The 14,517-nt window shown below is 49.8% G+C and overlaps 1 protein-coding gene across 1 annotated transcript in view; it reads right to left on the bottom strand.

The window, feature by feature from the left end:
* The window catches only part of LOC144326126 (TNF receptor-associated factor 2-like), a 31,415-nt gene extending 28,848 nt beyond the window's left edge, over nucleotides 1–2,567 (bottom strand). Inside the window, exons 1-2 of the mRNA XM_077922255.1 lie at nucleotides 2,377–2,567; nucleotides 524–602 (exon numbers count right to left, since the gene is read on the bottom strand). Coding sequence (XP_077778381.1) covers nucleotides 524–602; nucleotides 2,377–2,567 — 270 coding nt within the window. The remainder of the gene's footprint in view (nucleotides 1–523; nucleotides 603–2,376) is intronic.
* Nucleotides 2,568–14,517: the final 11,950 nt, after the last annotated feature.

A 14,517-nucleotide genomic window follows, 5' to 3' on the forward strand; every position in this document is an offset into this window, starting at 1 on the left:
GGCAAGAGATATAATAATAATAACAATAATAATAACAATAACAGTAGTAGTAATAATAATAATAATAATAATAGTAGTAGTAGTAGTAGTAGTAATAATAATAAATAGCCTGGAAGAGAAGCGGCAAGAGATATAATAATAATAATAATAATAATAATAATAATAATAATAATAATAATAATAATAATAATAAAGCCTGGAAGCGGCAAGAGATATAATAATAATAATAATAATAATAATAATAATAATAATAATAATAATAATAATAATAATAATAATGGCCTTGAAGAGAAGCGGCAAGAGATATAATAACAATAACAATAACAATAACAGTAGTAGTAGTAATAATAATAATAATAATAATAATAATACTAATAGTAGTAGTAGTAGTAGTAATAATAATAATAAATAGCCTGGAAGAGAAGCGGCAAGAGATATAATAATAATAATAATAATAATAATAATAATAATAATAATAATAATAATAATAATAATAATAATAATAATAAAATATTCCGCTCACCGTGCCGCTGTCCAAGACGGAGACGCCCTCTTCGTACAGCCCTTCCCGGAGGCAGGCGGCGCAGGGCAGGGGCCCCGAACTGCGGGGAGAGAGAGGAAAGCTTATTATTACTATTATTATTACTATTACTACTACTACTACTACTATTATTATTATTATTATTATTATTATTAGGGATCCCAGGCCGGGCTGATGGACACACACAAAAATCTCTCCTGTTCAGACGGTGTTTTCTCCCGCTTGATATAGTCCGGTGTATTTCTATTATTATTATTATTATTATTATTATTATTATTATTATTATTATTTATTTTGGATGCTGATTTCCATACAAAAATATCTCCTATTCATAGGATGTTTGATCCCGCTTGACACAGTCCGGTATAATAATAATAATAATAATAATAATAATAATAATAATAATAATAATAATAATAATAATAATAATAGCAGCATTTTAGTATTTAGTATTACTACGACTATTACTCTTCTTCTTCTTCTTCTTCTTCTTCTTCTTCTTCTTCTTCTTCTTCTTCATCTCCTCCTCCTCCTCCTCCTGTTGTTACTACTACTACTACTACTACTTATATTAATACTATTGTTCCTCCTCCTCCTCCTCTTGTTTTGTTGTTACTACTACTACTATCCTCCTCCTCCTCCTTACTATTGTTGTTGTTCTTGTTCTTGTTCCTCCTCCTCCTCCTCCTCCTCCTCCTCCTCCTCCTCCTCCTCCTCTTCTTCCTATTGCTGTTACTACTACTATTCTCCTCCTCCTCCTCTTACTACTACTACTCTTATTATTAATATCAATACTATTGTTCCTCCTCCTCCTCCTCTTCCTGTTGTTGTTGTTGTTGTTGTTGTTACTACTACTACTACTATCCTCCTCCTTACTATTGTTGTTGTTCTTGTTGTTGTTCTTCTTGTTGTTGTTACTCCTCCTCCTCTTCTTCTTCCTCTTCTTCCTATTGTTGTTGTTGTTGTTGTTGTTACTACTACTACTACTACTACTAATACTCTTCTTCTGTTGTTGTTGTTGTTGTTGTTGTTGTTGTTGTTGTTGTTGTTACTATTACTCTCCTCCTCCTCTTACTACTACTACTCTTATTATTAATATTAATACTATTGTTCCTCCTCCTCCTCTTACTATTGTGTTGTTGTTGTTGTTGTTGTTGTTGTTGTTGTTGTTGTTGTTACTACTATCCTCCTCCTCCTCCTCCTTACTATTGTTGTTCTTCTTCTTGTTGTTGTTACTTCTCCTCCTCTTCCTGTTGTTGTTTGTTGTTGTTGTTACTACTACTACTATTCTTATTATTAATATTTTTATTACTACTACTACTACTTACTACTACTCTTCTTCTTATTATTATTTTTATTACAACTACTTACTACTACTACTACTACTACTACTATTATTACTACTACTACTACTTACTACTACTATTCTTATTCTTATTATTTTATTACTACTACTTACTACTATTCTTATTCTTCTTATTATTTTTATTACTACTACTACTATTATTATTACTACTACTTACTACTACTACTACTCTTCTTATTCTTATTCTTATTACTACTACTACTTACTAATACTGCTACTATTCTTATTCTTATTTTTATTACTACTACTACTTACTACTACTACTACTGTTCTTCTTATTTTTATTACTACTACTGCTTGCTACTACTACTCTTCTTATTCTTCTTATTTTTATTACTACTACTATTACTACTTACTACTACTACTACTATTCTTCTTCTTCTTCTTCTTCTTCTTATTTTTATTACGACTACTACTACTACTACTACTTTGGTATCCCTGGTCCCGGACCCCCCCAAAAAATACTCACCCCACCAGCTTCTTCAGGCAGTAGGCGCAATAGCGGTGGCCGCACTGGGCCTGGAAGGGGCGGCGCAGCAGATCCTCGCACTCGGAGCAGAGGTACTTGCCTTGCACCTCGGCCCGCAGGATGGCCTTGGGGAAGCCGGGGAGCGGGGCCTCCAGGGAGCCGGGCGGGGTGCAGGATCCGGAGGCCGCCATGGGGTGAGTTGTGGGGTGGAGCGGCGCCCTGGAAGGGAGTAATAGTTTCGGGGTCAGGTACATTACTACTACTACTACTATTGCTACTACTACTATTATTACTACTACTATTGCTATTACTATAATTTTTAAAAGGGATCTGGCCGCAGCTATGGGGTGAGTTGTGGGGGGAAGCGGCGCCCTGGAAGGGAGTAATAGTTTCAGGGTCAGGTATATTATTACCATTATTATTACTACTACTACTATTATTACTACTACCACCACTATTACTACCACCACTAGTATTAAAAGGGATCCGGCCGCCGCCATGGGGTGAATTGTGGGGGGAAGCGGCGCCCTGGAAGGGAGTAATAGTTTCGGGGTCAGGTACATTATTACTATTATTACTACTATCACTATCACTATTACTACTATTACTACTATTACTACTACTACTACTACTACTACTACTACTACTATTGAAAGGGATCCGGAGGCCGCCATGGGGTGAATTGTGGGGTGAAGCGGCGCCCTGGAAGGGAGCAATCGTTTCGGGGTCAGGTACATTATCAGTATTACTACTACTACTACTACTACTACTACTATTAGTATTACTATTACTATTATTATTAAAAGGGATCCGGCCGCTGCCATGGGGTGATTTGTGGGGGGAAGCGGCGCCCTGGAAGGGAGTAATAGATTCGGGGTCAGGTACATTACTACTACTACTACTACTACTACTACTATTACTATTAAAAGGTATCTGGCTGCAGCTATGGGGTGAGTTGTGGGGGGAAGCGGCGCCCTGGAAGGGAGTAATAGTTTCAGGGTCAGGTATATTATTACCATTATTACTACTACTACTACTATTATTACTACTACCACCACTATTACTACCACCGCTAGTATTAAAAGGGATCCGGCCGCCGCCATGGGGTGAATTGTGGGGGGAAGCGGCGCCCTGGAAGGGAGTAATAGTTTCGGGGTCAGGTACATTATTACTATTATTACTACTATCACTATCACTATCACTACTACTACTACTACTACTACTACTACTACTACTACTACTAAAAGGGATCCGGAGGCCGCCATGGGGTGAATTGTGGGGGGAAGCGGCGCCCTGGAAGGGAGTAATCGTTTCGGGGTCAGGTACATTATCAGTATTACTACTACTACTACTACTACTACTATTAGTATTACTATTACTATTATTATTAAAAGGGATCCGGCCGCTGCCATGGGGTGATTTGTGGGGGGAAGCGGCGCCCTGGAAGGGAGTAATAGATTCGGGGTCAGGTACATTATTACTACTACTACTACTACTACTACTACTACTACTACTACTAAAAGGTATCTGGCTGCAGCTATGGGGTGAGTTGTGGGGGGAAGCGGCGCCCTGGAAGGGAGTAATAGTTTCAGGGTCAGGTATATTATTACCATTATTATTATTACTACTACTACTACTATTATTACTACTACCACCACTATTACTACTACCACTAGTATTAAAAGGGATCCGGCCGCCGCCATGGGGTGAATTGTGGGGGGAAGCGGCGCCCTGGAAGGGAGTAATCGTTTCGGGGTCAGGTACATTATCACTACTACTACTACTACTACTACTACTGCTATTACTATTACTATTATTACTATTATTATTAAAAGGGATCCGGAGGCCGCCATGGGGTGAATTGTGGGGGGAAGCGGCGCCCTGGAAGGGAGTAATCGTTTCGGGGTCAGGTACATAACCGCCTGGATGTCCTAGAGAGGCCCCTTCCCTCTCTATGGTCCCTTGCAAGGGGGTCAGGCTGGATGACCCGGAGGGTTCCCTTCTGGCTCGACCCTTCTAGGATTCTGCGCCTCCCGTGTCCATGGTCCTCTAATATTCCCTTCCAAGGGGGGTCAGGCTGGATGACCTGAAGGGGTCCCTTCCCTCTCTATGGTCTTGCAAGGGGGTCAGGCTGGATCCCTTCTGGCTCGAGCCTTCTAGGATTCTGTGTCTTTCCTCTCTATGATCCCCTAATAAGCGCCTGGAGGACCTAGAGAGGTCCCTTCCCTCTCTATGGTCCCTTGCAAGGGGGTCAGGCTGGATGACCTGGAGGACTGCCTTCCTCTCTCTGATCCCCTCATAACTGCCTGGATGTCCTAGAGAGGCCATTCCCTCTCTATGGTCCCCTCATAATTGCCTGGATGTCCTAGAGAGGCCCCTTCCCTCTCTATGGTCCCCTCACAACCGCCAGGATAACCTAGAGAGGCCCCTTCTCTCTCTATGGTCCCTTGTCAAGGGGTCAGGCTGGATGACCTGGAGGATTCCCTTTCCTCTCTATGATCCCCTCATAACCGCCTGGAGGACCTATAGCCGTTCCTTCCCTCTCTATGATCCCTTGCAAAGAGGTCAGGCCGGATGACCTGGAGGATTCCCTTCTGGCTCGAGCCTTCTAGGATTCTGAGCCTTCCCTCTCTATGGTTCCCGAATAACCGCACTCGGAGCACAGGTTCTTCTTCTTCCCTCTCTATGGTCTAACCGCTGCCAAGGGGGTCAGGCTGGATGACCGGGAGGGTTCCCTTCCCTCTCTATGATCCCCAACAACCACCTGGAGGACCTAGAGAGGCCCCTTCTAGGATTCTGGGCCCTCCATCTCTATGGTCTAACCCCTTCCAAGGGGGTCAGGCTGGATGACCGGGAGGGTTCCCTTCCCTCTCTATGATCCCCAACAACCACCTGGAGCCTTCTGCTCTATGGTCTCTTGCAAGGGGGCCAGGCTGGATGACCTGGAGGGTTCCCTTGTGGCTCGATCCTTCTAGGATTCTGTGTCTTTCCTCTCTACGATCCCCTAATAAGTGCCTGGAGGACCTAGAGAGGCCCCTTCCCTCTCTATGGTCCCCTCATAACTGCCTGGAGGACCTAGAGAGGCCCCTTCCCGCTCTATGGTCCCCTCATAACTGCCTGGAGGACCTAGAGAGGCCCCCTTCCCTCTCTATGGTCCCCCCATAACCGCCTGGATGTCCTAGAGAGGCCCCTTCCCTCTCTATGGTCCCTTGCAAGGGGGTCAGGCTGGATGACCCGGAGGGTTCCCTTCTGGCTCGACCCTTCTAGGATTCTGCGCCTCCCGTGTCCATGGTCCTCTAATGTTCCCTTCCAAGGGGGGTCAGGCTGGATGACCTGAAGGGGTCCCTTCCCTCTCTATGGTCTTGCAAGGGGGTCAGGCTGGATCCCTTCTGGCTCGAGCCTTCTAGGATTCTGTGTCTTTCCTCTCTATGATCCCCTAATAAGCGCCTGGAGGACCTAGAGAGGTCCCTTCCCTCTCTATGGTCCCTTGCAAGGGGGTCAGGCTGGATGACCTGGAGGACTGCCTTCCTCTCTCTGATCCCCTCATAACTGCCTGGATGTCCTAGAGAGGCCATTCCCTCTCTATGGTCCCCTCATAATTGCCTGGATGTCCTAGAGAGGCCCCTTCCCTCTCTATGGTCCCCTCACAACCGCCAGGATAACCTAGAGAGGCCCCTTCTCTCTCTATGGTCCCTTGCCAAGGGGTCAGGCTGGATGACCTGGAGGATTCCCTTCCCTCTCTATGATCCCCCAATAACCGCCTGGATGTCCTAGAGAGATCCCTTCCCTCTCTATGATCCCCTCATAACCGCCTGGAGGACCTATAGCCATTCCTTCCCTCTCTATGATCCCTTGCAAAGAGGTCAGGCCGGATGACCTGGAGGATTCCCTTCTGGCTCGAGCCTTCTAGGATTCTGAGCCTTCCCTCTCTATGGTTCCCGAATAACCACACTCGGAGCACAGGTTCTTCTTCTTCCCTCTCTATGGTCTAACCGCTGCCAAGGGGGTCAGGCTGGATGACCGGGAGGGTTCCCTTCCCTCTCTATGATCCCCAACAACCACCTGGAGGACCTAGAGAGGCCCCTTCTAGGATTCTGGGCCCTCCCATCTCTATGGTCTAACCCCTTCCAAGGGGGCCAGGCTGGATGACCTGGAGGGTTCCCTTGTGGCTCGATCCTTCTAGGATTCTGTGTCTTTCCTCTCTACGATCCCCTAATAAGTGCCTGGAGGACCTAGAGAGGCCCCTTCCCTCTCTATGGTCCCCTCATAACTGCCTGGAGGACCTAGAGAGGTCCCTTCCCGCTCTATGGTCCCCTCATAACTGCCTGGAGGACCTAGAGAGGCCCCCTTCCCTCTCTATGGTCCCCCCATAACCGCCTGGATGTCCTAGAGAGATCCCTTCCCTCTCTATGGTCCCTTGCAAGGGGGTCAGGCTGGATGACCCGGAGGGTTCCCTTCTGGCTCGACCCTTCTAGGATTCTGTGCCTCCCGTGTCCATGGTCCTCTTAATATTCCCTTCCAAGGGGGGTCAGGCTGGATGACCTGAAGGGGTCCCTTCCCTCTCTATGGTCTTGCAAGGGGGTCAGGCTGGATCCCTTCTGGCTCAAGCCTTCTAGGATTCTGTGGAATCTGTCTCTGTGGTCGCCTCATAACCCTTTGCAAGCGGGTCAGGCTGGATGTCCTGGAGGGGTCCCTTCCCTCTCTATGGTCCCCTGGAGAAGTCCCTTCTCTCTCTATGATCCCCAGACCCTCGGGGCTTCCCTTCTGGCTCAGTCCTTCTAGGATTCTGTACCTGCCGTGTCCGTGGTCCTCTAATATTCCCTTCCAAGGGGGTCAGGCTGGATGACCTGGAGGGTCCCCTTCTGGCTCGAGCCTTCTAGGAATCTGTGCCTTCCATCTCTATGATCCCCAATTATCCCCTTGCCAGGGGGTCAGGCTGGATGACCCTGAGGCTTCCCTTCTGGCTCGACCCTTCCCTCTCTATGGTCCCTTTGCAAGGGGGTCAGGCTGGATGACCTGGAGGGGCCCCTTCCCTCTCTATGCTCCCCTCATACCCCCTCGCCAGACCCTCGGGGCCTTCCCTTCTAGGCTTCTGTCCCCCCGTCTCTATGCTCCAGGGGGTCAGGCTGGATGACCCGGAGGGGTCCCTTCCCTCTCTATGATCCCCTAATAAAGGCCTGGAGGACCCAGAGAGGCCCCTTCCCTCTCTATGATCCCCAATTATCCCCTTGCCAGGGGGTCAGGCTGGATGACCGTGAGGCTTCCCTTCTGGCTCGACCCTTCCCTCTCTATGGTCCCTTGCAAGGGGGTCAGGCTGGATGACCCGGAGGGGTCCCTTCCCTCTTTATGGTCCCCTAATAACAGCCTGGATGTCCTAGAGAGGCCCCTTCCCTCTCTATGGTCCCTTGCAAGTGGGTCTGACTGGATGAGCGGGAGGGGGGTTCCCTTCTAGGATTCTGTGCCTCCCGTGTCTATGGTCCTCCAATATTCCCTTGCAAGGGGGTCAGGCTGGATGACCCGGAGGGATCCCTTCTGGCTCGAGCCTTCTAGGATTCTGGGCCTTCTCTCTCGATGGTCTCTTGCCAGGGGGGTCAGGCTGGATGACCCGGAGGGCTCCCTTCCCTCTCTATGCTCCCCTCAGAACCGCCTGGAGGACCTAGAGAGGCCCCCTTCCCTCTCTATGTTCCCCTTAACCCATGACACGGGGGTCAGGCTGGATGACCCTGGGGGCTTCCCTTCTAGGATTCTGTGCCTTCCGTCACTATGATCCCCCCATAACCCTTCGCCAAGGGGTCAGGCTGGATGACCCGGAGAGGACCCTCCCGCCTCTATTGCCCCCTTATAACCACCTGGATGTCCTAGAGAGGTCCCTTCCTTCTCTATGATGCCCTTAGAACCACCTGGATGTCCTAGAGAGGTCCCTTCCCTCTCTATGATCCCCAATTAGCCCCTTACCAGGGGGTCAGGCTGGATGACCCGGAGTGGTCCCTTCCCTCTCCATGATCCCATGAGAGGCGCCTGGAGGACCCAGAGAGGCCCCCTTCCCTCTCTATAGTCCCATAACAACACCCTGGATGTCCTAGAGAGGCCCCTTCCCTCTCTATGGTCCCTTGCCAGGGAGTCAGGCTGGATGACCTGGAGGGGTCCCTTCCCTCTCTATGGTCCCCTAATAACACCCTGGATGTCCTAGAGAGGCCCCTTCCCTCTCTATGGTCCCTTGCAAAGGGGTCAGGCTGGATGACCAGGGGCGTTCCCTTCTGGCTCGAGCCTTCTAGGATTCTGGGCCTTCTGTCTCTATGGTCTCTTGCAAGGGGGTCAGGCTGGATGACCTGGAGGGATCCCTTCCCTCTCTATGATCCCCTAATAAAGGCCTGGAGGACCTAGAGAGGCCCCCTTCCCTATCTATGGTCCCCAAGGGGTTCCTTCCCTCTCTATGGTCCCTTGCAAGGGGGTCAGGCTGGATGACCCGGAGGGGTCCCTTCCCTCTCTATGATCCCCTCCCAACCGCCTGGGTGTCCTAGAGGGACGCCTTCCCTCCCCATGATCCCCTAACAAGCGCTGGAGGACCTAGAGGCCCCTTCGCTCTCTATGACCCCCCATTCCCCGGCCCTCCCCTTCTGGGCCCGACCCTTCTAGGACTCCGGCCCTCCCGCCTCTATTGTCCCCTCAGAAGCGCCTGGAGCACCTAGAGAGGCCCCTTCCCTCTCTATCATCCCCCTTCCCAGGCCCTCCCGCCTCTATGCTCCCCTCGCCACCCTTGGCCAGGGGGTCAGGCTGGATGACCCGGAGGAGTCCCTTCCCTCTCTATGATCCCATAATACGCGCCTGGAGGACCTAGAGAGGCCCCTTCCCTCTCTATCGTCCCCCTTCCCAGGCCCTCGGGCCTTCCCTTCTAGGACTCCAGGCCTCCCGTCCCTATGGTCCCCTCCGAACCGCCTGGATGTCCTAGAGAGGGACGCCTTCCCTCTCTATGCTCCCCTAATCAAGGCCTGGAGGACCTAGAGAGGCCCCTTCCCTCTCTATGCTCCCCTAATCAAGGCCTGGAGGACCTAGAGAGGCCCCTTCCCTCTCTATGGTCCCCCATGACACTCGGGCCTTCCCTTCTGGCCCCGACCCTTCTAGGCTTCCAGGCCTCCCGCCTCTATGCTCCCCGCCCCACCCTTGGCCAGGGGGTCAGGCTGGATGACCCGGAGGGGCCCCTTCCCTCTCTATGATCCCCTAACCAAGGCCTGGAGGACCTAGAGAGGCCCCTTCCCTCTCTATGCTCCCCCATTCCACTCGGGCCTTCCCTTCTGGGGGCCCGGCCCTTCTAGGACTCCGGGCCTCCCGCCTCTATGCTCCCGCCCCACCTTTCGCCAGGGGGTCCGGCTCCCCTCTTCGCCCCCCAAGTCTCCCCCGCTCACCGCCTCAGCCTCTCGCCCGGAAGTGCTCCCTTAGGCCCCGCCCCTTCCTCCCCTCAGGCCTGGCTTACGAAAGGCGCCGGCGCCTCCCTGTGACGTCACGCCGCTCAACCCCCCCCGCGTTGCCCTTATAAGGCGAGAAGGGCGGGGCCTCCTGGCGCCATCCCGCTCCTTATAAGGCGAAAAAGGCGTGGCCTCCCTGCCCCTTTCTCGCCTCGCCGCTCCTTATTAGGAGCGAGGGGCGGGGCCTGCCTGCGCTGTCCCGCCTGGCCTTTCCTTATAAGGCAAAAAGGGCGGGGCCTCCCGGCTCCATTCCTCCTCCCCGCTCCTTATAAGGGGGAAAGGGCGTGGCCTCCCTGCCATCTCCAGCCTCTTCGCTATCCCGCCTGGCCTTTCCTTATAAGGCGAAAAGGGCGGGGCCTCACTGCTCTTTCCCGCCTCTCCGCTCCTTATAAGGCGAAAAGGGCGGGGCCTCACTGCTCTTTCCCGCCTCTCCGCTCCTTATAAGGCGAGAAGGGCGGGGCCTTAAATGAAATGAAAGGAATGAAATAAAATGAAATAAATGAAATGAAATAAAATAATAAATGAAATGAAATGAAATAAAATGAAATGAAATAATAAATAAAATGAAATAAAATGAAATAAAATGAAATGAAATGAAATAAAATGAAATAATAAATAAAATGAAATAAAATGAAGTAAATGAAATAAAATGAAATAAATAAATAAAATGAAATGAAATAAGTGAAATAAATGAAATCAAATGAATGAAATGAAATGAAAGAAATGAAATGAAAATAAAATAAAATAGATAAAAGGAAACGAAATACAATGAAATAAAATAATAAATAAAATGAAATAAATGAAATGAAATAAAATAATAAATAAAATGAAATAAAATGAAATAATAAATAAAATGAAATAAAATGAAATAAAATGAAATAAAATAAAATAAATGAAATGAAATAAAATAAAATGAAATAATAAATAAAATGAAATAAAATGAAGTAAATGAAATAAAATGAAATAAATGAAATGAAATAAATAAAATGAATGAAATGAAATGAAAGAAATGAAATGAAAAAAAAAATAAAATAAAACAGATAAAAGGAAACGAAATACAATGAAATAAAAGAATAAATGAAATGAAAGAAATGAAATAAAATGAAAAACATAAATTGAAATGAAATAATAAATGAAATGAAATGAAATAAATGAAATAAATGAAATAAATGAAATAAATAATAAAATCAACAAAACAAATATTAAAATAAGGTTGGTGTTAGGGTTAGAGGTCAGGCGTGAGGGGTTAGGGGGGTTAGGGTTAGAGATTAGGCCTTAGGGCCGAAGGTTAGAGTTAGAGGCAAGGGTTAGGGGTCAGGCATTGGGGTTAGAGGTCAGGGGTTAGGGGTTTGTGTTAGGGTTAGAGGTCAGGCATTGGGGGTTAGGGGCTTGTGTTAGGGTTGGGGGTTAGAGGTTAGGGGTCAGGCCTTAGGGGTTTGTGTTAGAGGTCAGGCATTGGGGGTTAGAGGGAAGGGTTAGAGGTCAGGCATTGGGGGTTAGGGGTCTGTGTTAGGGTTAGAGGTCAGGCATTGGGGGTTAGGGGTCAGGGTTAGAGGTCAGGCGTGAGGGGTTAGGGGGGTTAGGGTTAGAGATTAGGCCTTAGGGCCGAAGGTTAGAGTTAGAGGCAAGGGTTAGGGGTCAGGCATTGGGGGTTAGAGGTCAGGGGTTAGGGGTTTGTGTTAGGGTTAGAGGTCAGGCATTGGGGGTTAGGGGCTTGTGTTAGGGTTGGGGGTTAGAGGTTAGGGGTCAGGCCTTAGGGGTTTGTGTTAGAGGTCAGGCATTGGGGGTTAGAGGGAAGGGTTAGAGGTCAGGCATTGGGGGTTAGGGGTCTGTGTTAGGGTTAGAGGTCAGGCATTGGGGGTTAGGGGTCAGGGTTAGAGGTCAGGCGTGAGGGGTTAGGGGGGTTAGGGTTAGAGATTAGGCCTTAGGGCCGAAGGTTAGAGTTAGAGGCAAGGGTTAGGGGTCAGGCATTGGGGGTTAGAGGTCAGGGGTTAGGGGTTTGTGTTAGGGTTAGAGGTCAGGCATTGGGGGTTAGGGGCTTGTGTTAGGGTTGGGGGTTAGAGGTTAGGGGTCAGGCCTTAGGGGTTTGTGTTAGAGGTCAGGCATTGGGGGTTAGAGGGAAGGGTTAGAGGTCAGGCATTGGGGGTTAGGGGTCTGTGTTAGGGTTAGAGGTCAGGCATTGGGGGTTAGGGGTCTGTGTTAGGGTTAGAGGTCAGGCATTGGGGGTTAGGGGTCAGGGTTAGAGGTCAGGCGTGAGGGGTTAGGGGGGTTAGGGTTAGAGATTAGGCCTTAGGGCCGAAGGTTAGAGTTAGAGGCAAGGGTTAGGGGTCAGGCATTGGGGGTTAGAGGTCAGGGGTTAGGGGTTTGTGTTAGGGTTAGAGGTCAGGCATTGGGGGTTAGGGGCTTGTGTTAGGGTTGGGGGTTAGAGGTTAGGGGTCAGGCCTTAGGGGTTTGTGTTAGAGGTCAGGCATTGGGGGTTAGAGGGAAGGGTTAGAGGTCAGGCATTGGGGGTTAGGGGTCTGTGTTAGGGTTAGAGGTCAGGCATTGGGGGTTAGGGGTCTGTGTTAGGGTTAGAGGTCAGGCATTGGGGGTTAGGGGTCAGGGTTAGAGGTCAGGCGTGAGGGGTTAGGGGGGTTAGGGTTAGAGATTAGGCCTTAGGGCCGAAGGTTAGAGTTAGAGGCAAGGGTTAGGGGTCAGGCATTGGGGGTTAGAGGTCAGGGGTTAGGGGTTTGTGTTAGGGTTAGAGGTCAGGCATTGGGGGTTAGGGGCTTGTGTTAGGGTTGGGGGTTAGAGGTTAGGGGTCAGGCCTTAGGGGTTTGTGTTAGAGGTCAGGCATTGGGGGTTAGAGGGAAGGGTTAGAGGTCAGGCATTGGGGGTTAGGGGTCTGTGTTAGGGTTAGAGGTCAGGCATTGGGGGTTAGGGGTCTGTGTTAGGGTTAGAGGTCAGGCATTGGGGGTTAGGGGTCAGGGTTAGAGGTCAGGCGTGAGGGGTTAGGGGGGTTAGGGTTAGAGATTAGGCCTTAGGGCCGAAGGTTAGAGTTAGAGGCAAGGGTTAGGGGTCAGGCATTGGGGTTAGAGGTCAGGGGTTAGGGGTTTGTGTTAGGGTTAGAGGTCAGGCATTGGGGGTTAGGGGCTTGTGTTAGGGTTGGGGGTTAGAGGTTAGGGGTCAGGCCTTAGGGGTTTGTGTTAGAGGTCAGGCATTGGGGGTTAGAGGGAAGGGTTAGAGGTCAGGCATTGGGGGTTAGGGGTCTGTGTTAGGGTTAGAGGTCAGGCATTGGGGGTTAGGGGTCAGGGTTAGAGGTCAGGCGTGAGGGGTTAGGGGGGTTAGGGTTAGAGATTAGGCCTTAGGGCCGAAGGTTAGAGTTAGAGGCAAGGGTTAGGGGTCACGCATTGGGGTTAGAGGTCAGGGGTTAGGGGTTTGTGTTAGGGTTAGAGGTCAGGCATTGGGGGTTAGGGGCTTGTGTTAGGGTTGGGGGTTAGAGGTTAGGGGTTAGGGATTAGCGTTGGGTTGGGGGTTCGAGTTAGAGGTCAGGCCTTAGGGTTAGAGGTAGAGGTTAGGGGTTTGTGTTAGAGGTCAGGCCTTAGGGTTGGGGGTTAGAGGTAGAGGCAAGGGTTCGAGGTTAGGCATTAGGGGTTAGGGGTTTGTGTTAGAGGTCAGGCATTGGGGGTTGGGGGTTCGAGGTAGAGGTTAGGGGTTTGTGTTTGGGTTAGGGTTAGAGGTCAGGCATTAGGGTGGGGGGTTTGTCTTAGGGTTGGGGGTTAGAGGTCAGGCGTTAGGGGTTAGGCCTTAGAGTTGGGTTGGGGGTTCGAGGTAGAGGTTAGGGGTTTGTGTTCGGGTTAGGGGTCAGGCCTTCATGGTTAAGGGTTAGAGGTTAGGGGTTTGTGTTGGGGGTTAGGGATAGAGGTTAGGCATTCGCGTTGGGTTGGGGGTTCGAGTTAGAGGGAAGGGTTAGAGGTTCGGGGTCTGTGTTAGGGTTAGAGGTCAGGCATTGGGGGTTAGAGGTCAGGGTTAGGGGTCAGGCATGAAGGGCTAGGGGTGTTAGGGTTAGAGATTAGGCCTTAGGGCCGAAGGTTAGAGTTAGAGGCAAGGGTTAGGGGTCAGGCATTGGGGGTTAGGGGTTGGTGTTAGGGTTAGAGGTCAGGCCTTAGGGTGGGGGGGTTGTGTTAGGGTTGGGGGTTAGAGGTAGAGGGAAGGGTTAGAGGTTAGGGGTATGTGTTAGGGTTAGAGGTCAGGCATAAGAGTTTGGGTGGGGGTTAGAGGTCAGGGTTAGAGGTCAGGCAGTGGGGGTTAGGGGGTTGTGTTAGGGTTAGAGGTCAGGCCTGAGGGTTGGGGGTTTGAGTTAGAGGTCAGGGTTAGGGGTCAGGCATTGGGGGTTCGGGGGGTTAGGGTTAGAGTTTAGGGCTAGAGGCCCGGCATTGGGGTTAGAGGTCAGGGGTTAGGGGTTTGAGTTAGGGTTAGAGGTCAGGCATTGGGGGTTAGGGGTCAGGGTTAGGGGTTAGAGGTTAGGGGTCAGGGGTTTGTGTTAGGGTTAGAGGTCAGGCGTTAGGATTGGGTTGGGGGTTAGAGGGAGAGGTAAGGGCTAGAGGTTAGGCATTAGGGGTTAGGGGTGTGTGTTAGAGGTCAGGCATTAGGGGTTTGTGTTAGGGTTAGAGGTCAGGCATTGGGGGTTAGGGGTTGG

Source organism: Podarcis muralis, chromosome Z (genome assembly GCF_964188315.1).
Source record: "Podarcis muralis chromosome Z, rPodMur119.hap1.1, whole genome shotgun sequence".
NCBI lineage: Eukaryota > Metazoa > Chordata > Lepidosauria > Squamata > Lacertidae > Podarcis > Podarcis muralis.